The sequence below is a fragment of the Eurytemora carolleeae genome, unplaced genomic scaffold, assembly GCF_000591075.1.
Source record: "Eurytemora carolleeae unplaced genomic scaffold, Eaff_2.0 scaffold1246, whole genome shotgun sequence".
In the NCBI taxonomy this organism is placed as follows: domain Eukaryota; kingdom Metazoa; phylum Arthropoda; class Copepoda; order Calanoida; family Temoridae; genus Eurytemora; species Eurytemora carolleeae.
In genome coordinates, this window is record NW_019397146.1 from 72,915 (window position 1) to 97,036 (window position 24,122).

Here is a 24,122-nt window from a genome sequence, read left to right on the forward strand (position 1 = left end):
CCCCCTTTACCTCCAACTTTCCATAGTCCATTCTATAAATATCTTATTCTTTAAAAAAAAAAATTAATATTCGAGATTGATTAATTTTGATTTTTCACAATTTTTTCCGCTCAGCAACATGAAACTTTTTATAATATATTTTACCGTCTTTTGACCAACATTACTGACCTATGAGGCTATGATTCCCCCAACAGAGGGAGGTTAAGTTACAAAAATGTCCTTTGGGACAGTTTTGTAAAATAACAACCCGCTCTACGAAGTTTTCAGGAAAAAAAATCCCTGTAAAGTAATTGTAAATAATTATCATATAGAAATCATTATCAATGATAAGTTAATTAAACTTTTTCTCATTTTGTTTAGCAACGTAAAAATTTTAAGTCTAATTATTTAACCTAATTTATAAGCACATTTTTCTTTCAATTTTCTACACCATTCATCAACAAATTAGCAAGAACAACTCGTTAAAATTATATTTTTTCCCCCGATATATATCCACTCGTTAAAAATAATATTTTTTTATGAAGATATAATTTACATTTTATGAAAACATTAATTATTTTCTTGGTATTTTTTCCGCACAGAACGTAAATCTTTCAAAATGAATTTACTAAATTAATGAAACCTCTCTTTTTCATTTTCCTTCCCATTTCTTAGAAAATCAAGTTAAACCATTCTTTGAATTATTATAGAGGTCATTTAATTTTAATGAAAACTTCATTATTAAAAAAAACCTTAATATTTTTTATGTCAAAATAAAAATTACAGTTTCTTATTTTTCTTATTTTTTCCTCCTTAATACCGCAATATAACACATCTTTAAACGGTACAATGATAAAATTTGGGAAACACGTGGGTTTATAAACGCTCTTTTGACAGTACATAAAAAATAGTCTTTTTTATAAAAACTTTTGGTTGTAAAGTAAAAGTAAAATTCAAAAATAATCCATTCTCTAAATCTCTGTTAGCCTTTATGCATGATCACTTTTGTGAACATTGTAATTATTAAAATCATTGGAATTTAGTGGAAATCGTTAGCAAAACCATTAATGCTTTAATAAATCATTTTTAATTAAAATTAGACAGACCTTATAAAATATAATTGAATTTGTGTTAGAAACTAACCCTGCAAGCAGAGATGAAGTTTCATGTAGAAACTGCTAAACGTTTTTTCATCCGATCCTGTAGTTTTGTATAAACTATGTCGAATATTCGAAATCTCTCTGTTAACTTCAACTAACCAATATTGTTAAAGCAACAAACAATATAAACAATAATCATGGCATCAAATACGGGCCTCTTTTAAGATATAATTTGAAATATAAATATTGTAGTAATTTAATTAAGATTAATTTTATCAGTTCTAAGCATTGTTGTTTTCTATCTACAGACTACAATGCAGACTTCAATATAATTTTAGAATTTATTAATTGTTAAAAGTGAACAGAAAGGTTTTCAAAAATTCGAAAACATTTTACGCTGAACGGTAGCATCGAAAAACCAAAAATTCAAAATAAATAAAAACCTTTTTTGAGATATTTACAAAGATTATTGCTGTTTATAAATAATAATGATAATCCCTGTTTTTTTGGGTTCACCCTGTGCTATTGGGAAATTTTTTGATTGATTGAATTTTTCCCCTTGATTTATTTTTCTTTTTCGTTGCCTCTTTTCATTTTTTTATTCTTTTCTTTTTTGTCTTATATCTTGTGGACTTGTGGACTTCTGGGGAAAAAAGGGGATCACATGCCCCTGCAACCCCCCCTCCCCAAGCTGCGGGGTTGATGTAAATATGTATTCTGTATCCTTGAAAAATTTACAAATTTCTCTTCACTGCTTTAGTTCTAATCTTTCTATATATCTATTTATATATCTATCTATCTATCTATCTATCTATCTATCTATCTATATTTTCAGACGAAGGTTCTAGATCAAAATATTGAAGATGGGATTATCCTCAGTGGTCAGAGTTTAGGTAACTATAAATAGAGTTGGATATTTCATTTTTAAATATTTCACTTTTTTGTTTTTTCAACCTTGGCTCCTCAAATAAACTGATAAACATAAAAATCGTTATGTTCTTAACCCTTAAACGTCTACGTTTAGTCTTTAAAAGTTGGAATCACCTAGAAAAAGGCCTTTAAGTAAAGGTATATATTGATGTGCCATGCATAAATATGCATAATCAAAATTTAAAGGCTAGCTCAAAGTAAAATAATACTTTGGTTGCTTTAAATGTTTTAAACACCGATATCGACCTTTCAAATGAGCGTCCTATGCAATCATGAAAAATGAAAACATTACGTGTTCTTAAAAGTGTCAAAAATTAGAGTGTTAGATCTGAATTAAATTGAGGGGGTACCATTCATTCCCTGCCACCCTTTTCAGGGTTATAATAATCTTTTTTTCAGGACCTAATGTTTTTGCATTTTGCAGAAGAACCAAACTTGTAAAGAATAAAATGTGAAATCTACCAAGAGTTGTGGAGCCACCATGGCTCCAACCACAACAATTGTTTTAAAAACCTGTTTCAAAAAGCCGATTAAAAAATTGATGATTTAAAATTAGCATTTGAAAACTAATCGATTACTGCCGGATTTTAAACATTAGTGGGGAAGGAAATAATTTACTTTGAAGGGACAATCAATGTAATTTGTACTAATCCTATCTAAAGGGTGCCAGATACGAAACACATTCCATTAAATCTAACAATTTGGAAATCCTGGAGCCCCAACTTACCTCATTTTCTTTGGTTTAAACAAAAAGAACAATGAACGAGAAAACTACATTTTTGAAAAGCCTTTTACAAATGGATGTTAACACATGTTTTACTTCTCATTTGAATATTTGTCAGAAACATAAAATATATTTTTTGCATTTTTACGACTTGTTTTTGACATTTATTTCAAACCTCCATGCTGGCATTGAAAAATTTGGCTTTGAACAATGAATATGCATTCCAAACCTATATCTTTACTCAAAGGCCTTTTTTAAGGAGGGCGTGTGGCGCCCCCCCCCCCAGGCTGTATACATAGATTCAGAACCCCCCATTTCAGAGTTCCTAAAACATCTCATTAAAATTATGTTTAGTTCTTCAACGAGTTGGGAGAGAGAGGAAAGGAAACTATAGTTGTTTAGTTTCTAATATTGAAGGAGATGCCCAGTCTAATGTTTTTCATCTTAGCATCAAATGTAAGTTATCAAAGAGAGTGTTCAGTAAAATGTTGAGTGGGAGGATGTGTCGCATTTAAGCCACATTCAATTGATTAGTTGATGATTGGTAATGCATCTTTCGTCCAATATTGTTTTTAAAGAAAATTTGTGAAGATATATATGTTATTTCTTTTATTGATAATGTGAAGTTTTGGAGGAAAATAAGTGAATTAATTTGAGGGATTTTTTTTATTCTAACAGCTTTAACAAATGTTTTTAGAGACCATTTCTCAATTTAGCAAGATCTTGAAATGTCAAACAAGACATTGCTCCTCTTTTCTTCAAAGATAATTCTACCATAGTAAAAATATGTTTATATTCTTATTATCCCGTTATTAGATTCCGTCACAGTTTCTAAAAGGTGTAACTTTTTAAACCCATAGATTAATAACAATACCGAGAGAACACTCGATGTTGTCTTTTCAAGAAAGAGAGCACGCATAACTACTTTTGGTTTCTGCTTCAGGGTTATTGTGAACGAAAAGCCCCTAAATCTTGAAAAGACGACATCTAGTTTTCTATCTGTATTGTCATTAATCTATAATTAAATCAATCAGATTTAGAACCTGTCAGTATATATTCAGCGAATAATAAGAGACCGAGAGAACATGTTTGTTATCTTTAATGTAAACCTCAAATTCGATAAATATTTCGACATTTATTTTAGGACAAACGTAATAGATTATCACGTTAAATAGTTGGCACTAAAGATTACGTCTACAAGAATGCATTCAGTAGACCTAATTTTACGTCGCTGGCGACATTTCAATTTTCGTTGAACGAAAAAATATTCGATAATGAGGATACTTTTTCTCCCAAGTGCACAAGTTTGTATTATAGTCAGTGCTGTTTTAATTGAATTGTCTTTTTTCTTTTTTAAACTGTTTTATTTTAATATACTCTATATTGAAAACTGGTATAACTCACGATTCACAATTTGACCTGATAAAACAATCTTTATATTGTCGGTGTTTGCGTTTTAAATGTAATAGTATATTAGTAACATTGAATATAATTGTTCAAAACCTCATAGCAACCTTTTGTACTTGAACCTATTTGGGTCAAACTGTCCTCAAATAAGATCTAACACAGCGATAGTATTTTTGTTTATAAATCCCAAGATAAACTTATATATAAAATCTCTTATCTAGATTCACCCAGATGTAATCACACTAAAAAGATATCTGTTGGAACTACACTAGGCACATCTCTAAAGGTAGGTTTTTAAAGGAATAAAAAAACTTAGGAGAAGACAAAAATTAAGAAAATTATAACGAATAATTCGTTCAGAAACTAAAAGACAAAGGAATTTTTTATCCATATATCTTTGCAATCTGATGGTATAATCCTAGGATATTTCAAACTTAGATTATTTGATTTGTTTTATTGTTTACCTTATCTAAGGTCTACACATCGGGTTCCAAAGATATAGGGATTAGATAATCAGTATTTGTGGCAAACTATAAGAAATAAACATGTTGAATTATGCATTATGTGCTTAAAGTTGAATTATTATTTCGGGGGCCAAAATTTAATGAATAGAAAGAATTAGTTTAAATTCGCGAACTTAGTTGAACCAAGTCTCTCCAACTTGAACCAGCGCTCAAGAAAAGTTGTTCAACTTTGTCTGCGTAGTTTAACTACTTCACGCTATATATATTCATTTAAATTTAACAGAATTACTAAACAAATTTTATGTAACTGCAAAATAAAAAACCCAAAAAACTTTCAAACCATTAAAATAATAATGATCAATTATGTTCTTGACAAGAAAACTTTAAGATGAAATTTCGGTTTTGGACTTAGAAAAAGCAGTTGATTCTGCAATGGAAAGTTATGATGGTTAACCCTTGATTTTCTTTCTATTACATATTCTAAACATGTTTCTCTCTCAACTGCAGGGTGTCGGGGAAAAGTGTTTTTTATCTTTTTCGTGAATCTATAGAGACTCAAATTTTAGACTTGCGAATACCTTACCACCCTTTTTTTCAACACACCCTGTATTTTCTGGTCTAGTCTATCCTATTTATATAATGGTCTCTATGGTACTATAGACAACGTGTCAAATGATGAAGCTTTTACAAGTTTTATTTAAACATCAAACTTAATTGAATTTTCCTCTTCTTTCTTTGTGTTACATTACATTTGACTTTTCATTAACATAAACGGATAAAAACAAATAAAATTCTTTTTCTAAAATTTATCTTTGCTCTTACTCAAAAAAAGTAGTTTTATTAAAAGTTCCCTTTCAAAAATTAGAGAATAACCTAAGCTTGCGTTTAGATCATTATTCAAATGAATGTGCACTACTCACATGTATTAATGATATAATATAAACCCATATTATATGCCCCAAATAATTTTTTGTATGAGTAAGGTTAAGACATTAAAAATACTTTCCGGGGGGGGGGGGGCAATATTTTTATTTGGCGTCTTGGGGTTCAAAAAAAGTTTGAAAAATAAGAAAAATATTCTTTATTTTAGTTTGTTTATTAAGGTGAGATGTGTTGTGGATTCCTTCCCCCCGGCTCACTCCTTCACCTGGACCTTCAACAATAGCAAGGTTTGACATTTTTCAAAAACATGCTTTTTCATATATATTCATTTTAGGTTCTAAAAAAGAGAATCATTACAATACTTTTCTCGTTTTCCTTGAAAATTGCTTTATACTTCGAATTTTTTCAAATTTTCTTCTCTTTACTGATTTTGTTTCAGTTTTTTTTATTTTCTTCATAAAATATAGTTTCACTTGCTTCATGATTGTCTGCGAGAAGAATGTGTATGCCAAGAATGTAATGCAAGGAAAGTTAATTGCATGTTGCGTATACTCTGCGTACATATTGAAACCAGTTCTCTCTGGGCGGAATTTGTAAACAATAATTGATGCATCAGTGTTCGTTTAGTATCCGAGGAAGTTAAAAGCATTGAATTTTGGTAATTTTGATAATTCACATAATAGTTTCCAATGACCAGAATATTTCATTGATTTTTTATGTGAAAGATGGATCCCATGTCAGGCTTCGAAATCCGTCTTGTGTTTACATTACCGCGCCCAGTGACAATACACTTCAGTACAAAACATGCGTACACCTTTGAAATAACTTTCCTTGCATTACATCCTTTGTGTATACTGGTAAAACTGGTAAAACGGGTAAACATACAAAAGGAAAATATTATTTCCTCTCAAATTAAAAATTAGGTAAGGAATAAAGAAAAAAAATACAAAAATTTACCCAATGGAACTTTGATAGCCAGAGGCGGAATTTAAACATTTTGAGCCTCGACTTAAATTTGAGACGTGGCTCAAATATGGTTGGTTCCACTTAAAATTGTGTTCAATGTTTCAAAATTAAAGCCGGCGGCGCTCAATTAAAACCGGTTTTTGGCTGATTTGAGACATAGCTCAAATTCATAAAAATTAAGTCTCAGGTTATATTAAGACTGAAACTTTAAAACATGCTCCCTCCAAGGAAGTAGATACATATACTTTCCAAATGCCATATTATCAAATATCAGACTATAATTAATTGATTCCTTCCTGAACCTGGTAGCGCAACTGTTGGGAGCCTCGTATCTCTCGTGGTAACACGAGCAGAGCTTTCGACGCCCGCCTGAACTCAGGGAAAAGTTGTCTTTTCTGCAAAAGCAAACCTGTTAATTGTTAATTATTCAAATTTGCTAATTATTAAATATTACCAAAGATCAAATGTAGAACTTTACAGTACTTTCAATTAGGTTTTAAATTATTTAAATATTTTTTAGTTAGTTAAATATTGAAACAAGGATTTCACAACTTAGATAAATTGCGTATATTTGAATAAGAATGTTGTATTTCATTTAAAATAATTTAAATATTATTATTTCATTTAACATATTAAAACAATTTTTTTAAAAGAGGAAAAAAATTCAAAAAGAAGTTGTGTCTTTTGTTGTAATTTTCTTTTTATTCCTATTTCTAATTAGAGGATGATAAATTTTGTTTCATTGTCCACTTGCTTCCTATATATGTGTACTGCACAGTGTACACTCTTTTAGCGGGTGAAAATATATTCTTAACAAAAATGTATCTAGTCGTCAATACAATTTTCAAACAGAAAACGGTAAAATTCATCAGTAACGCCTTGATAATTTCTAAGAGAAAACCACTGTGCACTCTTAAAATGGAGATTAATTTCTTAGTTCGCTAATATTGTTTAATTATGTTAAGGAGAGTATAAACGTGAAGGGGCAGGATTTTGAGTTTAGAAACGGATCTAGTATACTAACCTACTCGGCTGTATCAGACAGGAAATCAATCAAATCAAATCAATCACCGATTTTGATTTGATTATAACAGGTTGTTCTTGTAATCTTGATTATTGTTAAAAGGCTATATCTCTTTAATTCAAAACAACAAGACCAATTTGATAGTAAAACATGCACAAATCCAAATATATCCCTAGCTTTTTAACTTTTTAACACTTGATTTAAATCTTCCACAGCTGAGCCCAACTCCATATTAGTGCTGCTAAAATTTGCAATTTAATTCCAGCAAAGTAGAGTTAACTATTAACTTTTGAGAAAATCTCATTCTGAGATGTAAAAACAACTAAATTTGCACGCTTTTTTGGCACGATTATTTGCGAATTTTTGTATTCCAGTTCCTAGAAGCTTTTAGCAGATTAGAAATGAGCCAAAAATGCCGAAGATACTGCAATTTGAAAACTATCAAGATTAAAAGGACAATATGTATGGTCCACATAATTCATTCCAGCATATCTATAATTTCTATATTCAGAGCTGGGAACTTTAGAATGGATAAACTTTAATCCTGACTTCTTGATCCGAATATCCACTGTGGAAACTTTTTAATTTGAATTTTATCGTTTTTCATATACTATTAAGATATTCTTGCAAGATTATGTTAATCTTTCGAGATTATCAAAAAGAGAGGATCACGCATTAATCCCGATATCCAACATTCTAAAGTTTTCAGCTCCGGTTAACTTATAATAGTTCTAAAATCCTGAACAAATATCCATAATTTTACTAGGAATTTCATTTTCAAGTTTTAAAATATAAATCATTCAACATTTATTCTCAGAAGTTAAATGCTATTTGCTTTAACTATTGTGTTATGAGAATGGTTTCTTGTCAATTTAAGAATTAAAACAAATGATATTTCTACAAAGGTTTTGTTTAACTTTTTTCCAAAAAATAATATGTAATTCAAGCAAATGTCCTGTAGGCATAAAGAACTCTCTCCAAACTCGAATTTAGTAATTAAATCTTTGAATCCTGATGTCTAAGAAATTTGACATTCCATTCTGTGAATTCTGCTAGATCAAAAAGTATAAGTTTGATTTTTCAAAGAATTATGACATCGGGTTGCAAAGATATAGGATTTAGAAAAAAGAGTTTTAGGCAACATTCATTTTCCTTTGTGAATTTCAGTAATTTTCTAAGTGGATTTTTCTGACACGAAAGATATTTTTTAAATAAATGAAATTTAGACTTTTCCATCTAATTGATTGATTGATTAATCAGAGATTTTGGGCAGCTGTATTGCTGGGCTGCAAATGAACGAGGACAGATGAAAGATCCCTGTATATTTAGTATTATACCTGCTGGACCCCCTCAACCCCCTTCTAGTTGTTCTATACTCAACCAGACTACAGATCTACTCCAGGTATTTACCCATCAACCCCTCTCTAGTTGCTCTATACTCAACCAGACTACAGATCTACTCCAGGTATTTACCCCTCAACCCCTCTCTAGTTGCTCTATACTCAACCAGACTACAGATCTACTCCAGGTATTTACCCATCAACCCCTCTCTAGTTGCTCTATACTTAACCAGACTACAGATCTACTCCAGGTATACACCCCTCAACCTCTCTCTATACTCAACCAGACTACAGATCTGCTCCAGGTATACCCCTCAACCCCTCTCTAGTTGCTCTATGCTTAACCAGACTACAGATTTACTCCAGGTACATCCCTCAACCCCTCTCTAGTTGTTCTATGCTTAGCCAGACTACAGATCTACTCCAGGTATACCCCTCAACCCCTCTCTATACTCAACCAGACTACAGATCTACTCCAGGTACACTCCTCAACCCCCCTCTAGTTGTTCTATGTTTAACCAGACTACAGATCTACTCCAGGTATACCCCTCAACCCCTCTCTATACTCAACCACAGGGGCGTACGAGGGCTTTTGTTTAAAACAGACTACAGATCTACTCCAGGTACACCCCTCAACCTCTCTCTAGTTGCTCTATACTCAACCAGACTACAGATCTACTCCAGGTACTCCCCTCAACCATTCAAATTCAACTCAATGTATTTATGGGGTTTGTTCAGGTGGAATGTATTGCCGGGTTTGATGGAGGTTTGGATCAAACCTTTCTGTTGGAATTGATAGACTCTAAGTTGGACAAGGTAAACAATTTAAACTAGGCATTCGGACACTTCACACCCTCATTCCGATCAGTATTTTTAGCTTATAACATATCAACATTTTTAGCTTATAACTTTTTAAAATCATTCTCAACATTTTTCTTCAGTCAAATTGTTTATTTTTGCAGCAAATAACTTATCCTGGCGTTATGTGGGTTGTCACATAATAATGCTGCCCGATAGGTTTAGCTTTTAGACGTTTATTGGATAAAAACAAACAAACAAAAATACAGACAAGCACAGTATGAATAATAAATATAGATTAGAGACAATGTTTTTACAATTCTGAACAAGAAACATGCAGTACACTGACTTTTGCTATTTTTACGATAGCAAATCCCTACACTACAAGAATTAGTTCAACTACTGCTTCATAAATTCCTACCAATGTACTCTCTGTTAAACCCTAATATACAAATTGATTAGAATATATATTAGAGTGGAATTTACTAGAAAAAAGTGTAAAACGGCCATTTTATTGTACTGTTTTCATACTGCAGGTGTACTTCACATATTTGTGCTAAATAACCTTTTGGGCCCTGGAACATCATTTTTTAGAAAATCTAAAATTATAATTAAAAGAAAACCAAATTATGAAGTTTCATAATTAACCAATGATCATTTCACGTAGACTCTTTGCCTTCACTTTACAAATGATGTTTTTACTCACCTAATTCATTTTATAAAGTTTATTTAACAGCTTTAAAAATTCGAAATTGAAATAGATAGTCTAGGAAACATACTGTATTAATGTACTCTACTGCATATAATTTGTGAACACGTACATGATTGTACACTTTGAACTCCCTTTCAGACTGAAAGGGACTGACAAAATTCATACCGAGGGATTGTCTAAATTCCACTCTAATATATATTCTATTCTCTTTGCTAATATATCTCCGGTCACCAACAGCTTATTTGAATGGTGAGTGAACATCAGGGAATAGGAATAAAGGGAAAGGAAATGGCGGTGGTCTGGCATGAGAAAGCCAGTCGCACTGCTTTGCAGACCAGTATGGTAAACTTTACACACACTCTTCTGGTACAAACATACAACATGACTACAGTCAAGGAAATTGCAGAACAATGTTGTCAATTATAATTAAGCTTGAATAACGATTAGTTTATTGTAAACTTTAATCAAATTATATTCTTGTATATTGTGTTGACTTAAATATATAACTAGTATACTACATGTTGTATATTAAACTTATTTTTAAGTAAACAATTAACAATAAACAAATGTACTCTCCAAGACTGTACAAAAATCGAGATTCCTATGTACTGTATACACCTAAAGTACACACTTTCGGTACGGTAAACTTTACACACACTCTTTTGGTACAGACACACCCCCATGACGTTTCCGCCCCCTGGTGAACATCAAGTAAGGGATTTATTCACTTCCGTTAATTGTGTCGGGTCTGCACTTTGAAGGCACTGTGATTTATAAGTTGCAAGCTCTCAAGCAAAAAATCTATGAGAATCATGAGAATTTTACCAATTACTTCTTAAAAACCAAAGCCAAAACAAGAGTAAAATGTACATGTAAAGGGCTACAGAAAAGCATAAGTGAAGGCATGGTTATATTAAAAGTTTGAAGGCTTTTGATCGATTTCAAATTGGGGTTTTATTGTTTGCTTCTTTTTCATCTCTCTCTATATAGTTTACCAATACTATAGAGTAGGCACTAGGCAGCAGTGCAACAACAGATTATTGACAATATTTCAATAGAAATTCAAACATTTTAAAGCTGACAAATCAACAATAAAATTCAAATTTTCTAAAACCATTCTTTTTTTAATGGTTGTCAACGTTTTCTTCAGTAAGCCTCCATCCACCATTTTTGCATATTTAACTAATGGCTTGGTGTACCTGTATACAGCTTTTCAAATAATATATGATGTTTTAGCTTCATATATAGCTGGGGATAGCAACAAAGAATGCAAAAATATCAAAACGTCAAATGCCAAATTATCAAATGCCTAATTATGGAGTAAAAACGCATTACGTTTCGATTAGGTCTACAAGCTATAGAAATGTAAACAAATCAGAGAAAAATCAGAACAACACGGATCGTACTGCATTGTTCATCTCAAAACCGGTTAACAACAAAGAGAAAACAAAGAGGAAACGATAAGAGATAAGAGAAGAGAAGAAAAGAGATAACAGAAGAGTAGAGAAGAGAAGAAAAGAAAAGATAAGAAAAAAGAGAAAAAAAATAGAAGAAAAAAGAAGATAAGAAAAAAAGAGAAGAAAAAATAGAACAAAAAAAGAATAAAAGAGAAGAGAAGCAAGGAGAAGAGAAGAGAAGAACAGACGTTTTAACATAAAACTATGCTTTAAATACCTTAAACTTTAAAATTAACTTTATTGTAAAATTGTAAGATATGTTTGAAAAAAATAGTTGTCCTAACTGTTTAGCGTACATTTTTTGATCATTCAAAGATTTTTGATCATTTGGCATTTGATATTCTGATAATTTTGAAACAAAGAATGACACTATGAATATGAATATGGCGACCATAAAGATAAATTAGGTATTCTGCCTTGAATATATTCTTTTCATTGATTATTTAATGATTTGAAGGGATTTAGCCGTACACCCCCTTTACAGATAATGGGAATTGTAAATATAAGGAAATCAGACAGTATAAGTTCTGTACAGTCGTCTCTAAAATCTGATCGTGTGTACCCCTGTATAAAAATTGATTTTTGTAAAACATATTTTTTAATTTTTTTTCCATTCATATCTATTGACTCCAATATGGAAAATCAGTTAAAAGGCTATTTACAATTCAGGTAAAAGTAAATCCAGGGGATATTAGTTCCAAAACTAACACTTGGCCCATTTCTAACACTAAGTGTTAGAAATCACAAATTCACTAACCACCCCTCCGCCCTTCTCTAAAAAACATATGCAACAATGTTGAATTAAAATATGAAAATTATCTAAAAAGATTCAGAAACATATTATACAGATATTGTCCCAATTTTCACTTGTTAAGTTGATATTCAAGCTACTGCAGTAAAACTATATGTATCATCAAATTCAAATTTAGAGAATATTATGTGAATTCCATATTTTCTAAAGGAAAATAATAGAATTTAAATGAGGATCTAACTTCCTTCTCAAAGATCCGTTTCTGTCTGTTTCCTTGAAATTGCTGGAAATCCACCAGACAACTAATTAAGTTACAGAACTAGAATCCATTTGATAATTATATAATTATATAATTATGTTTAACTATATATAACTTTAATTTATGTTTGATATTCAATAATGTATATTTGGCTTTTTTTGCTTGTTAGTTTGTTTGTTTGTTTTTACCAGATAACGGCTGAGCTGATCGGGCCAATATTTTTGTTGCAAATGACTGATCGAAATATGAAAACAAAATATTATCAAGATTTTATTGTGGAAAAAATTATAAATTAACTAGTAAAATGTTACTATTCCAGGTCATAGAGAATAGAATATATATTAGAGGTGAATTTACTAGAAAAAAATGTAAAACGGCCATTTTGTTGTACTGTTTCCATACTGCAGGTGTACTACACATATTTATGCTATATAACCTTTTGGGCCCTGGAATATCATTTTATAGAAAATCTAAAATTATAGTTAAAAGAAAATTTTATGATTGTATTGTTTATTAAGTTCTAACAACTGTTTGATATAAAGTTGATTGGTTTGTGGTTAGAACTAAGAAGTTCTGAAGTCCTGGCACTAAATACTTGAATACTTCATACCTTTATTCCTTTATTATTATCATGTCGGGGGAGGGAGGGGGTAGGACATTAATTTATTAATTTAAGAAATAATTTTTAGTGACAAAATTTTATTTGTTTCAACATTTATGTAAAAAGTTCTTATATTTAAATAAGAATTTATGTACAAGAAAACTTTTTAAAAATACAGAGATAACCAGAAAACTCTGAAATATGAAGACGACTTTATAGCAATACTTAAGTGTATTTGATGGTGTTACAAAGCAAATAGTTTTCCTAGACCGTTATTAAGTTACTAGTTAAGCTAAATGGGTCTGGTTTAACTGTGCAATTGCTGTGTACCATGCTTTTTGGACCATTTAAAGTCATATCTCATGATGTGAGGGTTAGTACTATAGTTGAAAAAAATGAGGAGATTAAATCTAAAAATTAAGGTCGAGATCTAGAACTGCGGATTTATGGAGTTAATCAGAATGGTCGGAGTAGACCTACAGTTCTAGATGGATTCAGGCTTAAAGTCGCAGAACTTCAGATAGGTAACATCTTATTGCAGGGGTTTTTTCCGTCCCTCTAAAAATTCCAAAACCATTGAAAATTACATTTTTTCAAGATATCTTGTGTAACTACACATTCATATTTTTTGTGCTGCAAGAAACTTAATTCACAAAGTTATCCATTTTTTGTTTCATACCTCAGAGTATATTGTAGTTCTAGTAGCGTATCATAGATACAATTGTACATAAGCAATCCTTTCAAGTATTGGTGGAAGCTATGTTATAACTTCTCATGCATAACCTGAAGTCTTACTAACTTTGGGATCATCGATTTCTTTGTAAAAAAAATAACTTAAAACAGGAATACTAAAAGGAATAAATCTTTAATTGTGGTCCTGCATGCTCTTTAATTTTTTCTTTTAAATTAATATTTTATACCCAAAAAGGGAAAAAACGGTTGAAACAACTTTATAGAATTCATTATTTATGATAAACCATTAAGTAGATGATAAATAACCTTCCATATATAGTTGGTATAGTCTATTTATGCATACCTGGGGACTAATTATCCTCATCCATCAATATTTGACCAGTCCTTCCTATGTCTGTCTAATGTTATTTTTACTTTTTACACTGTCTGCTACGTTCTAGAAGAACTCGTATTGTTTTGTTAGAAGAACTTGTATTGTTTTATTAGAAGAACTCCTATCATTTTGTTAAAAAAATCCTGTTGTTCTGTTAAAAGAACTTCTATCGTTTTGTTAGAGAACTCCTATTGAAATATAATAAGACCTCCTATCCTTCTGTAAGAAGAACTCCTATCGTTCTGTTAGAATAACTCCTTTCGTTCTGTTAGAAGAACTCCTATCGTTCTTTTTGAAAAACTTCTATCATTCTGTTAGCAGAACCCCTATCGTTTGGTTAAAGAACTTTTATTGTTCTGTTAGAAGAACTCCTATCATCATTTTAGAAGATCTCCCATCGTTTTGTAAGAAGAACTCCTATTATTATGTTAGAAGATCTCCTATCGTTTTGTTAGAAGAACTCCTATCATTATGTGAGAAGATCTCCAATCGTTCTGTTAGAAGAATTCCTATCGTTCCGTTAGAAGAATATTCCTATCTTTCTGTTAGAAAAACTCCTACGCACCGTTCAGTTTCAAGTACTCTAATCGTTGTGTAAGAAGAAACCCTATCGTTCTGTTAGAAAAACTCCTATCGTTCTGTTAGAAGAACTCCTATAATTTTGTTGGAAGAATTTCTATCATTCTGTTAGAAGAACGTCTACTGTTTTGATAGAAAATCTACAATTATTTTCTTAGAAGAGCTTTGTATGTATGTTGTGTGAGAAGAACTTCTGTTTAATAAAACTGTTCAAAAATGTAATACAAATTTTAGAAATATCTATGAAAATATCAGACTCAAGAGCAGAATAAAGGGATTATCCATGATTTTTTATCATAACATTACGGAGTTAAATGATGAAAGCATAATTTGGATACGCAGTACACTGTACATCCTGTACAACTACAGTACACTGTACATCTACAACTACAGTACACTGTACATCCTGTACAACTACAGTACACTGTACATCCTGTACAACTACAGTATACTGTAAATCCTGTACAACTACAGTACACTGTACATCCTGTACAACTACAGTATACTGTAAATCCTCTACAACTACAGTACACTGTACATCCTGTACAACTGCAGTACACTGTACATCCTGTACAACTACATAAACAACTTTTCCGCTGTAAGAACAAATGGATATTGATAATAATATGGAGAATGAATCAAAATGGTTGAAATTTTTGAATCGATAATGTCAAATCCTTTTTGCATCAACAACTTATTCAGTATCTAATTAAAAGCAACATTAATTACTGAAAAAAATTTAAAAATGCATTCAGTAATTAACGATATTTAAAAATAAACATATATCGTTAGGGAGGGTCGAGTTTTAAAATAAACGTATATCGTTAGGGAGGGTCGAGTTTTAAAATTTTTCCAAATTTTCCTCAAAAACCATTTTTTTGTCTAATTTGTAAACGGCTTTAATGCTTTTGAATTCAGTATTTTAAGATAAATATTTCAGACCAATTTTGATTTATTGAAACGCTTTTTTTCTTGCTTACATTAGCGTATTGATCTAAACCAAAAAGTTAACAAATAAATTGGTCTGAAAGTTGAGAAAAAAAAATTATCTCAAACTTAAAAAAAAGTATTTATCAAGAAAGTTTAAAACTGGTGCAAGACAGATTTAAGCATTTTCATCCCCATAGTTTCATCCAAAATATATAAGCTTTAGGTGGGTTCAACTTTTTGTATAATATGAAATATGAATTTTTAAGATGCTGATACACCCGTTCCAGTTGAGTTCACACCGTTCCTTGGTATTTTGGCCGGGATCCTTGTCACATTGTTCCTTGCTGCCATCATCATCATTCTGATCATCAGGAACCATAGATTATACAAATTATTGTTAATATCTACATCATACAACATATCATATTTATAGGAATTTTCGATGTTTTGGACAAACTTCTCTAAATTTTAGTTTTGCTCGGATTTTAGTCATAAACTAAAATAAACTGTGGTTAAAAAGATTAAAACATTTTTTGGAACATTAAAAAAATCCGCAAAACCAATTCAAATAATTGGCTTACATTTTTTGTTATACTTGATTCAATTTTTGCTGAATTTTTATGATATTCTGGAAAACAATAGATAAAACATTTTCCTTACAATTTTTTAACAAATTTTAACAGCAAAAAATTGGTTTCGCAGATTTTTTAATTATGTTCCAAAAATTGTTTTTAATTTTTTTATCATATTTTTTTTTATGCCTAACATCCGAAAACTATATCTACATTATTATCATTCCTATTATCAGGAACAATAGATCATATGATAATATATATAATACAATTGATATCTTATACAGGGTGTCCCAAATAACATGGAAATTGAGAGACGACTTGAAAGTCGTCTTTGATTTTTGATACTTAATGCATGGTAAAGAAAAGGAAGTGTCTATATTAAGTGGTCTGCCTTTCATGAATCTTAAAAATTGACGAAGATATTATGATAAAAAAGACAATTTTGGTTTATTAAATAAATTGAAATTTCAAATTTTGCAATATCTCCGTCAATTTTGGAATAAAAAATGGTAGATTAAATTAAATCAAATGTTTAAGCTGGAATACTGCAATAATTATATTCATGAAAAAATGCCGCATGGATCGAAGACAATATAAAATCCTCAATTCTACGATGTCATTTTTGTCATCAAAGCTGATTATACTAATATTTGTTTTCATGTTAAACTTTACAATATATTGTTTGATAAAACATGATAAAACTATCCAATTAATGTTTTTTTTTCAAAGTTTTGGCAAAACCAAGTTTTTATCCCATGGGCAATATAGTTATGATGGGGTTCTTCAGGTCAAACTAAATATCTTACCTTAACCTTCTCATTTTAATAAACGATAAAAATTCTAATTTTTAAGAATTTTCAATAATAAAACTAAAATAATCACAATTTAGTATGTTGTTCACACAAAACGGGATAATCCATTTGGTACACTTTCCCGTTTTAAATGAACCGGATCTAACCAGGGTTGGTTGTTTTGATTTAAATGGTAATCTATAATGAAAACAGGCGTAAATACCGTATGAAAGCTCCAACAATAGGAGCAGTTCCAACATCAGCTGATGCTGAAGAATACTATCCGACACAAGAACCCGCAGCAAAAATATGCTATTCATCAAAACCTAATTCCTACACCCCTGATACCTACTACCCAGCACCCCAGCTTCAATACCTCACACACTCTTCTTTGCAGGAACCTCATGGACCAGATATCATTCCAAGTAAAAAAGGTAATTTTCTAAATATGCTAGATAAAGAGCAACATTTTAATAAACTTTTGATCAAAAACCATATTCATCTCATTTTCCTCTGAAGTTCCGAAAAAAATGTATTTTATTTTATTCCAGATATTTACAAGTTGAGTCAGGATTCAAATAGTTCAGTTTACGCAGGAACTTGTAGAAACAATCAGGATGCCGCGCATTTTTCTCATTCAAACCAAATGCGGGAAAGGTCCACGTGGCAATCAGCTGATTACAACATGTCTTCCCCTAACTCTGAAGTGAACACTGTAGACTTGAAACGACCGAATATTACGGTAAATCCAAGTGAAAACCCAACAAGTTGGACTCCGCTCTTGCATCTACATCAAGAAAGTATTTTGTAGATAAAAAATACAGAGAACAGTTATGACAGAAAAAGTATATATTATATTTATATCCAGAATTGTTATGAAACCAATTTTTCTTCTTCCCTTTTATTCGTCCTTGAATCATCCTCTAAGTATTAAGACTTAAAACATTCTTTAAAAATTTCAAGAATAAAAAATCTTTATAATTTTCAATAAAGAATTGAGTCTTTGCCACAAACTCAATTTTTCTAATCACTATATCTTTTTAACCTGATGGTTTACATCATTGATATTTCAAACTTTGATTATTGGATCTCATAGAATTCATAGTTTGAAATATCTAAGGTCTCAGACACTAGGTTGCAAAGATATAGGTTTTAGAACATCAGAGTATTCCCTTTTATTCGTCCTTGAATCATCCTCTAAGTATTAAGACTTAAGACATTCTTTAAAAATTTCAAAAATAAAAAATCTTTATAATTTTCAATAAAGAATTGAGTCTTTGCCACAAACTCAATTTTTCTAATCACTTTATCTTTTTAACCTGATGGTTTACATCATTGATATGTCAAACTTTGATTATTGAATCTCATAGAATTCATAGTTTGAAATATCTAAGGTCTCAGACACTAGGTTGCAAAGATAAAGGTCTTAGAACATCAGACTCAATTTCTTAACATTAAATCTTTCAAATATTAAATATATATATATCTAACTGATATCTAAACATATCACTAAAGGAAAGAAAGAGAAACACTGTAATCGATTGTAATTGTTGTCCATTAAATACCATGTTACACCTGAAATTGAAATATCTATTGTATTTTTGTAATTGTTAAGCTGACCTGTACATACCTCAGATAACCTTATTTATGTATCCATTGTATCTTAAATCAGAATATTCTTGTTTCTAACTAAAGGTTTTGTGATAACTTGGAGAGAATTAATCATTTTAAAGGGACTGGACTGTTGTTTTTATTTTAACTGACCCTCTATTTAAAGAGGGCCTTCCGCCCTTGCCGGATTAACAGCAATTTACAAAGAAAATATAGGAATTTTTCTGACTTGAAAAGTGTTCAATGTAAAATTAGAGGTAAACTACTTTCCCTTTAAACAAACTATTATTAAATACGCAGTCTGTTGCGTATTTTAATGTTAAAAAGCACTTTAAAATATTTAATATTTCATTATTATGTACACACTTAAACTGTGTGTGATCACTCATCTATTATCATATAGATATATTGTTCAAATTCTTGTTTTTTATCTAATAAATAACCCTAAATCTATATACATATGTAAATATATACGCTGGTTGGCGATTATATCAATATTATAAAGACACTTTTTCATTTTTTAATTGTTAACCAGCTTTTTTCGAGTTACAAGTTTACAAGTAATTAAAGAGAAGATTTTTTTAATTGACAGCTTCTCTTTGTTTCCATGTTTTTGTGTATCTATGCTGTTTAAAATCAAAATTAAAATCGAATGTCGTCTTCATTATTTTGATATTATCGCCTACCATCGCATTTGGCTTGTCCGTTTGTTTGATGGTTGGTTTGTTTGATTGAATAAACGCCAAACCGGCAGAATCGATCAGGATCAAATTTTATTTCAAAGGAACTAAACTCTTACCACAAACTATGGTTGTTTAATATCTCTGCAACCCGGTGTCGTAATCTTTGATATTTCAAACTATGACTAGATTAAATAATCCAAGTTTTGAATATCAAAGTTTCAGCTCATCATGTTCCCAGAGATGAGAATTATCAATTTCAAACATTTCAAACTATGAATTCTGTTAGATCAAATAATATAAGTTTGAAATATCAAAGATTTACGACATTGGATTCCAAAGATATATTGATGATAAAATCAGAGTTTGTGGCAAAGACTCGATTCCTTTGTGGTAAAGACTCAATTCATTTGCGAAATTTTTCCTTGTTATTATTTCAAAATGTACAATGAAGAAATACTTGAAAATAGATTAGAAGTAAAAAGCTAAGATTTTACATATACAGAGTAATTTCTATAAAGTTGAGTATGTTGATCGACTTTTATGTGTAAAAGTTATGGTTTCTAATTTCTAGTTCCTAAATATATAGTAATAGGTTTTTAATCGTTTTAGAAAACGATCGAAAATACGATAGTTTTGTAGTTTCGATGGGTCACAACGAACGAACCACTCGTTTTGAACTTTTAATAAACGAAAAATACCGTTTTTTTAAAGATTGTTTTTGAAAATTTTCCCTAATTAATCTGAGTTTTTTGATAATTAATCTAAAATTTTCAGAAAGCTAAGTTTATAAATTTTGTTTAAATGTTTTTGTTTTTTATCAAACCCAAGGTTTTACCGATCTAAGGGTTGTCCGACCATTTATTTTGTCTATAAAAGATCGTTCACGACCGTCGTTAATTGTCGTTGACAAAGGGTCTTCGTTAACGATCGTCACAAATTGAAAACGACCCTTATTAACGAAACGACGAACAAAAACTAAAAAACGGCTTCTTCGTTTTTTTTAAATTAAAAAAAATATCTTTTTCGACAGCGATAGTTTTTCGTGTTTCGATTTTCTCTACATCGTTTTTAAACAAAACGATTGTTTTTCAAGAAGTAGAAACTATCCATCCCTACTTATATAGTATAAGAGCCACTAATGTAACTTTGTGAGCTTGTACATTTTCACCTTTTATTCATAATTGAAAAATATATCTTTTTAACTTTATCCTTTCTTTTTGTAAAAAAAAAAAAACAAGATGTTGTCAGGACTAGGGTAAAAAAAACTAGAAGGGGCCGGACGCCCCCCCCCGCCTGTTTGGGGTTCACAAACGGTTTTTAAAAAATTTAAACAAAACTGCCTATCTAGTTTATAGCCTTACGTTGACATACTACAATTGGAATCTTTATTAGGGAAATTTTTTTATCCCTTAATATTTGATTGATGCTAAGATATTGGATATATTTTCTTATTTTTAAATCCTATTTCACCTTGTTAAAATCCTAAGAAATAGCGAATTGAATCCTGTATTCTGAGTAACAGATAAAGGTCTGCAAATATATTTTGGTGAATTTTAAAATATAAAGTAAACCTTTCTGCCTCGTCTTTAAGATTTACTTGAAAGAATTCCTTTTATCCAGGATCAAAGAAAGATGTTTATAAAATTAATCTAAGTGGAATGGATTCTGATATTATGAAGGAGGGATAGCATTAATCGATACTGAGTTGTTTGACAAAAACTTTTGCAAAAAGTGTAACTCGATTCATATCTACTGGTATAAACTAAAACCTGAGTGGGGAGTTGTCCCGTGACCCCCCCCTTAAAATATTGTTTATGTTTTACAAATTTGCATGACTTATTTGCAAAATTTGAGCATACCCGGCTCGCTTAATTTTCTTAAAATGCTTCTGTTGAAAACAGTCCAGACATGGTTCGCTTAGCTCTCCCAATTTTGGCATTAAACCTTTCCTGATTTCCTAATATATTCATGAATCTAGGGGAATTTTTTCTCTAGATTAACAACTTTCTTCTCAACTGGGAATCTGTGAAAAAAATGAAACGTTTGAACTTCATAACTTAAATTTTCTAATCCCTATATTTGTGTATCCTGATGATGTAAACGTTTGATATTTTAAACTAAAATTGTTTGATTTAACAAAATCTACAGTTTAAAATGTCTTATATTCACGACATTGGTTGCAAAGATATAGGAATAAGTAAATTAAAATTGATTCCAAATACTCAATTCCTTTGGATTGTCCGTCTGTCTGTCTGGCACAGTGCTCGGAAGGTTGGAAGATCTCACGCAAAAAATATATGAAAATTTTGCCAATTACATCTTTGAAACTGCATGCAAAAACTAACAAGGCCTTTATAGTTTTAAAATAATTATGTCTTGGTCTACCAAAACTTGAAAATTCTGCAACTTTTTATAGCAGCCTGGATCTATTTGCTGTCAGTTAAGTTAAAGTGTATGTATCCCATAAACGTCAAAACGGCTGAACCGAACGGACCCAGTCATCGTTAAAAGTGCAGTTGTCGAAAAATGTGAATTATCATTATTTTTGAAAATGCACCACTTTTAACATAAAAAATCCGCAATTATTCGAAAACGATTAAAAATGGGGACTTTAGAGCAACAATTAAAAGCTAGAATTTTGAATCGGATGGAGGCCTGAAGCGCCTACAGTAAAAGTAAATTCAATCTAAAGTCTAACCGCGTCAACATTGTTGCCCTGGCTAGTCCTATTGAGTGTCTGCTTTATTTAACCAATGTCCGGGCGATACAGTACAAACTGGGACAGAAAAGGTTGACCCGACTCGGAAATTCAAATGTACTACGGCTGCCTGTGTAAAGCGCCCGATAAGCCTATATGGTGGTTTTCAATTTAATTTATCATAAAAATCATAACATTTTCAAAAAATGGGATAAATGATGTCTAACGAAAATTTAAATTCCTGATTCAATCTTAGTAATTATTGGATTATTCAGATAGATCTAACCCCATGATGAATCCATTATTGAATTAGATCTGTAGTCTGATTCTGTCTGTTGGACTAAAGGATTCATTGTGATACTCTCTCAAGAAATCTTATCAATATGATAAGTTCTATACATCAACCCAGTGATCCAAAAGTTGCACGCGCTCACGATCTATCACCATTTTCCAAAGTACTTCTTTTGACCTTAAGTTATAAAATCAACAAGTGTGTAGTTCTAAAAGGTACATGTCTAAGGCCACAAAAATGTACTGGAGATTTAGCAAGGTAATATTAAACGCCAAGCTGATGCGACACTTCAAACTCGAGCCAGTCTTAAACAGTTTTCATAGCTGACAAGATGTCTGTAAACTACCTACGTCTATATCTTTCAATCTATATAATAAAGCTCTTTGCTCAAATATATTTATTTGTATATTTGAACAGATAGGTAATGTTGATCCGCTCCACTTCCCATCCGTTCTATTGCCCATCCGCTATACTGCCCATCCGACCTACAGCAACATCTGACCTACGACAGGTGTAGGTCGGATGGGCATATCTTCTTGCCCATCCGACCTATTCAGCAGCTTTTGTCATATGCCTATAGCGCAGTATAGGGTAAAAAAAATTAATTGCAGCTGTTGGACGGCCACTCAATTTTGTAGGTCAGATGGGTACTTTTTTTAGGTCGGATGGGCCTTTTTCGTAGGTCGGATGGGCATTTTTCGTAGGTCGGATGGACACTTTTTGTAGGTCGGATGGGCATTTTTCGTAGGTCGGATGGACCATCTCCACTTGTATGTACCACTCTTTTTATTCGTTCTTGCTAAACCTTTTTGGGAAACAGAAAGGATGCATGGAGTCTAGAGACTAGAGATTATAGACTAGAGACTAGAGACTAGAGACTAGAGAGTGAGACTAGAGATTAGAGACAAGAGACTAGAGACTAGAAACTAGAAACTAGAGATTAAAGAGTGAGACTAGTGACTAGAGACCAGAGACTAGAGACTAGAGACCAGAGACTAGAGACTAGAGATTAGAAACAAAAGACTAGAGACTAGAGACTATAACAGACTAAAAATTATATGGAAGGAAAAGATAGAATCTGATTTTTAATGGAAACTTCTTTCATCAAAGAATATAAGATGCAAGAAAACCCAACCTTGGGAACTTTCACTTAAAACCTGCATTTTGCAAACTTAAAGGGACTGTTTCTGTTAGTTTAAGTGACCCTCCAGCCTCCGTGCCGCATTCAATACGGTGTCCTAAATCTGATCAAAAATGTTTAAGATATCATGGTTTCTTTAGCCTGCAGCTTGTTAAATTGTTTAACTCTGGTAATTTTCATCATTGTCTCTGTAACAAATATCGAGTATTTCATTAATGGACAACACCTGACAAGTACGATTTTTTAAAAACAAATCGGAGATATCTCGTTTATTCTTGATCGGACACAGTTTTTGGGAATTATTTATAGACTCTAGAAATAGAGAGTGTCATAATTAAGAATATCCCTGCAGTTCCTTTAAA

At 31.1% G+C, this 24,122-nt stretch overlaps 1 protein-coding gene across 1 annotated transcript in view; it reads left to right on the forward strand.

The window, feature by feature from the left end:
- LOC111712329 (hemicentin-2) overlaps positions 1-18,335 on the forward strand; it is a 46,626-nt gene extending 28,291 nt beyond the window's left edge. Inside the window, exons 14-25 of the mRNA XM_023486904.1 lie at positions 1,915-1,972; positions 3,088-3,189; positions 4,362-4,426; positions 5,708-5,773; positions 7,418-7,497; positions 8,737-8,878; positions 9,555-9,632; positions 13,336-13,342; positions 13,817-13,918; positions 16,236-16,341; positions 17,549-17,769; positions 17,887-18,335. Coding sequence (XP_023342672.1) covers positions 1,915-1,972; positions 3,088-3,189; positions 4,362-4,426; positions 5,708-5,773; positions 7,418-7,497; positions 8,737-8,878; positions 9,555-9,632; positions 13,336-13,342; positions 13,817-13,918; positions 16,236-16,341; positions 17,549-17,769; positions 17,887-18,146 — 1,287 coding nt within the window. The 3' untranslated portion in view covers positions 18,147-18,335. The remainder of the gene's footprint in view (positions 1-1,914; positions 1,973-3,087; positions 3,190-4,361; positions 4,427-5,707; positions 5,774-7,417; positions 7,498-8,736; positions 8,879-9,554; positions 9,633-13,335; positions 13,343-13,816; positions 13,919-16,235; positions 16,342-17,548; positions 17,770-17,886) is intronic.
- Positions 18,336-24,122: the final 5,787 nt, after the last annotated feature.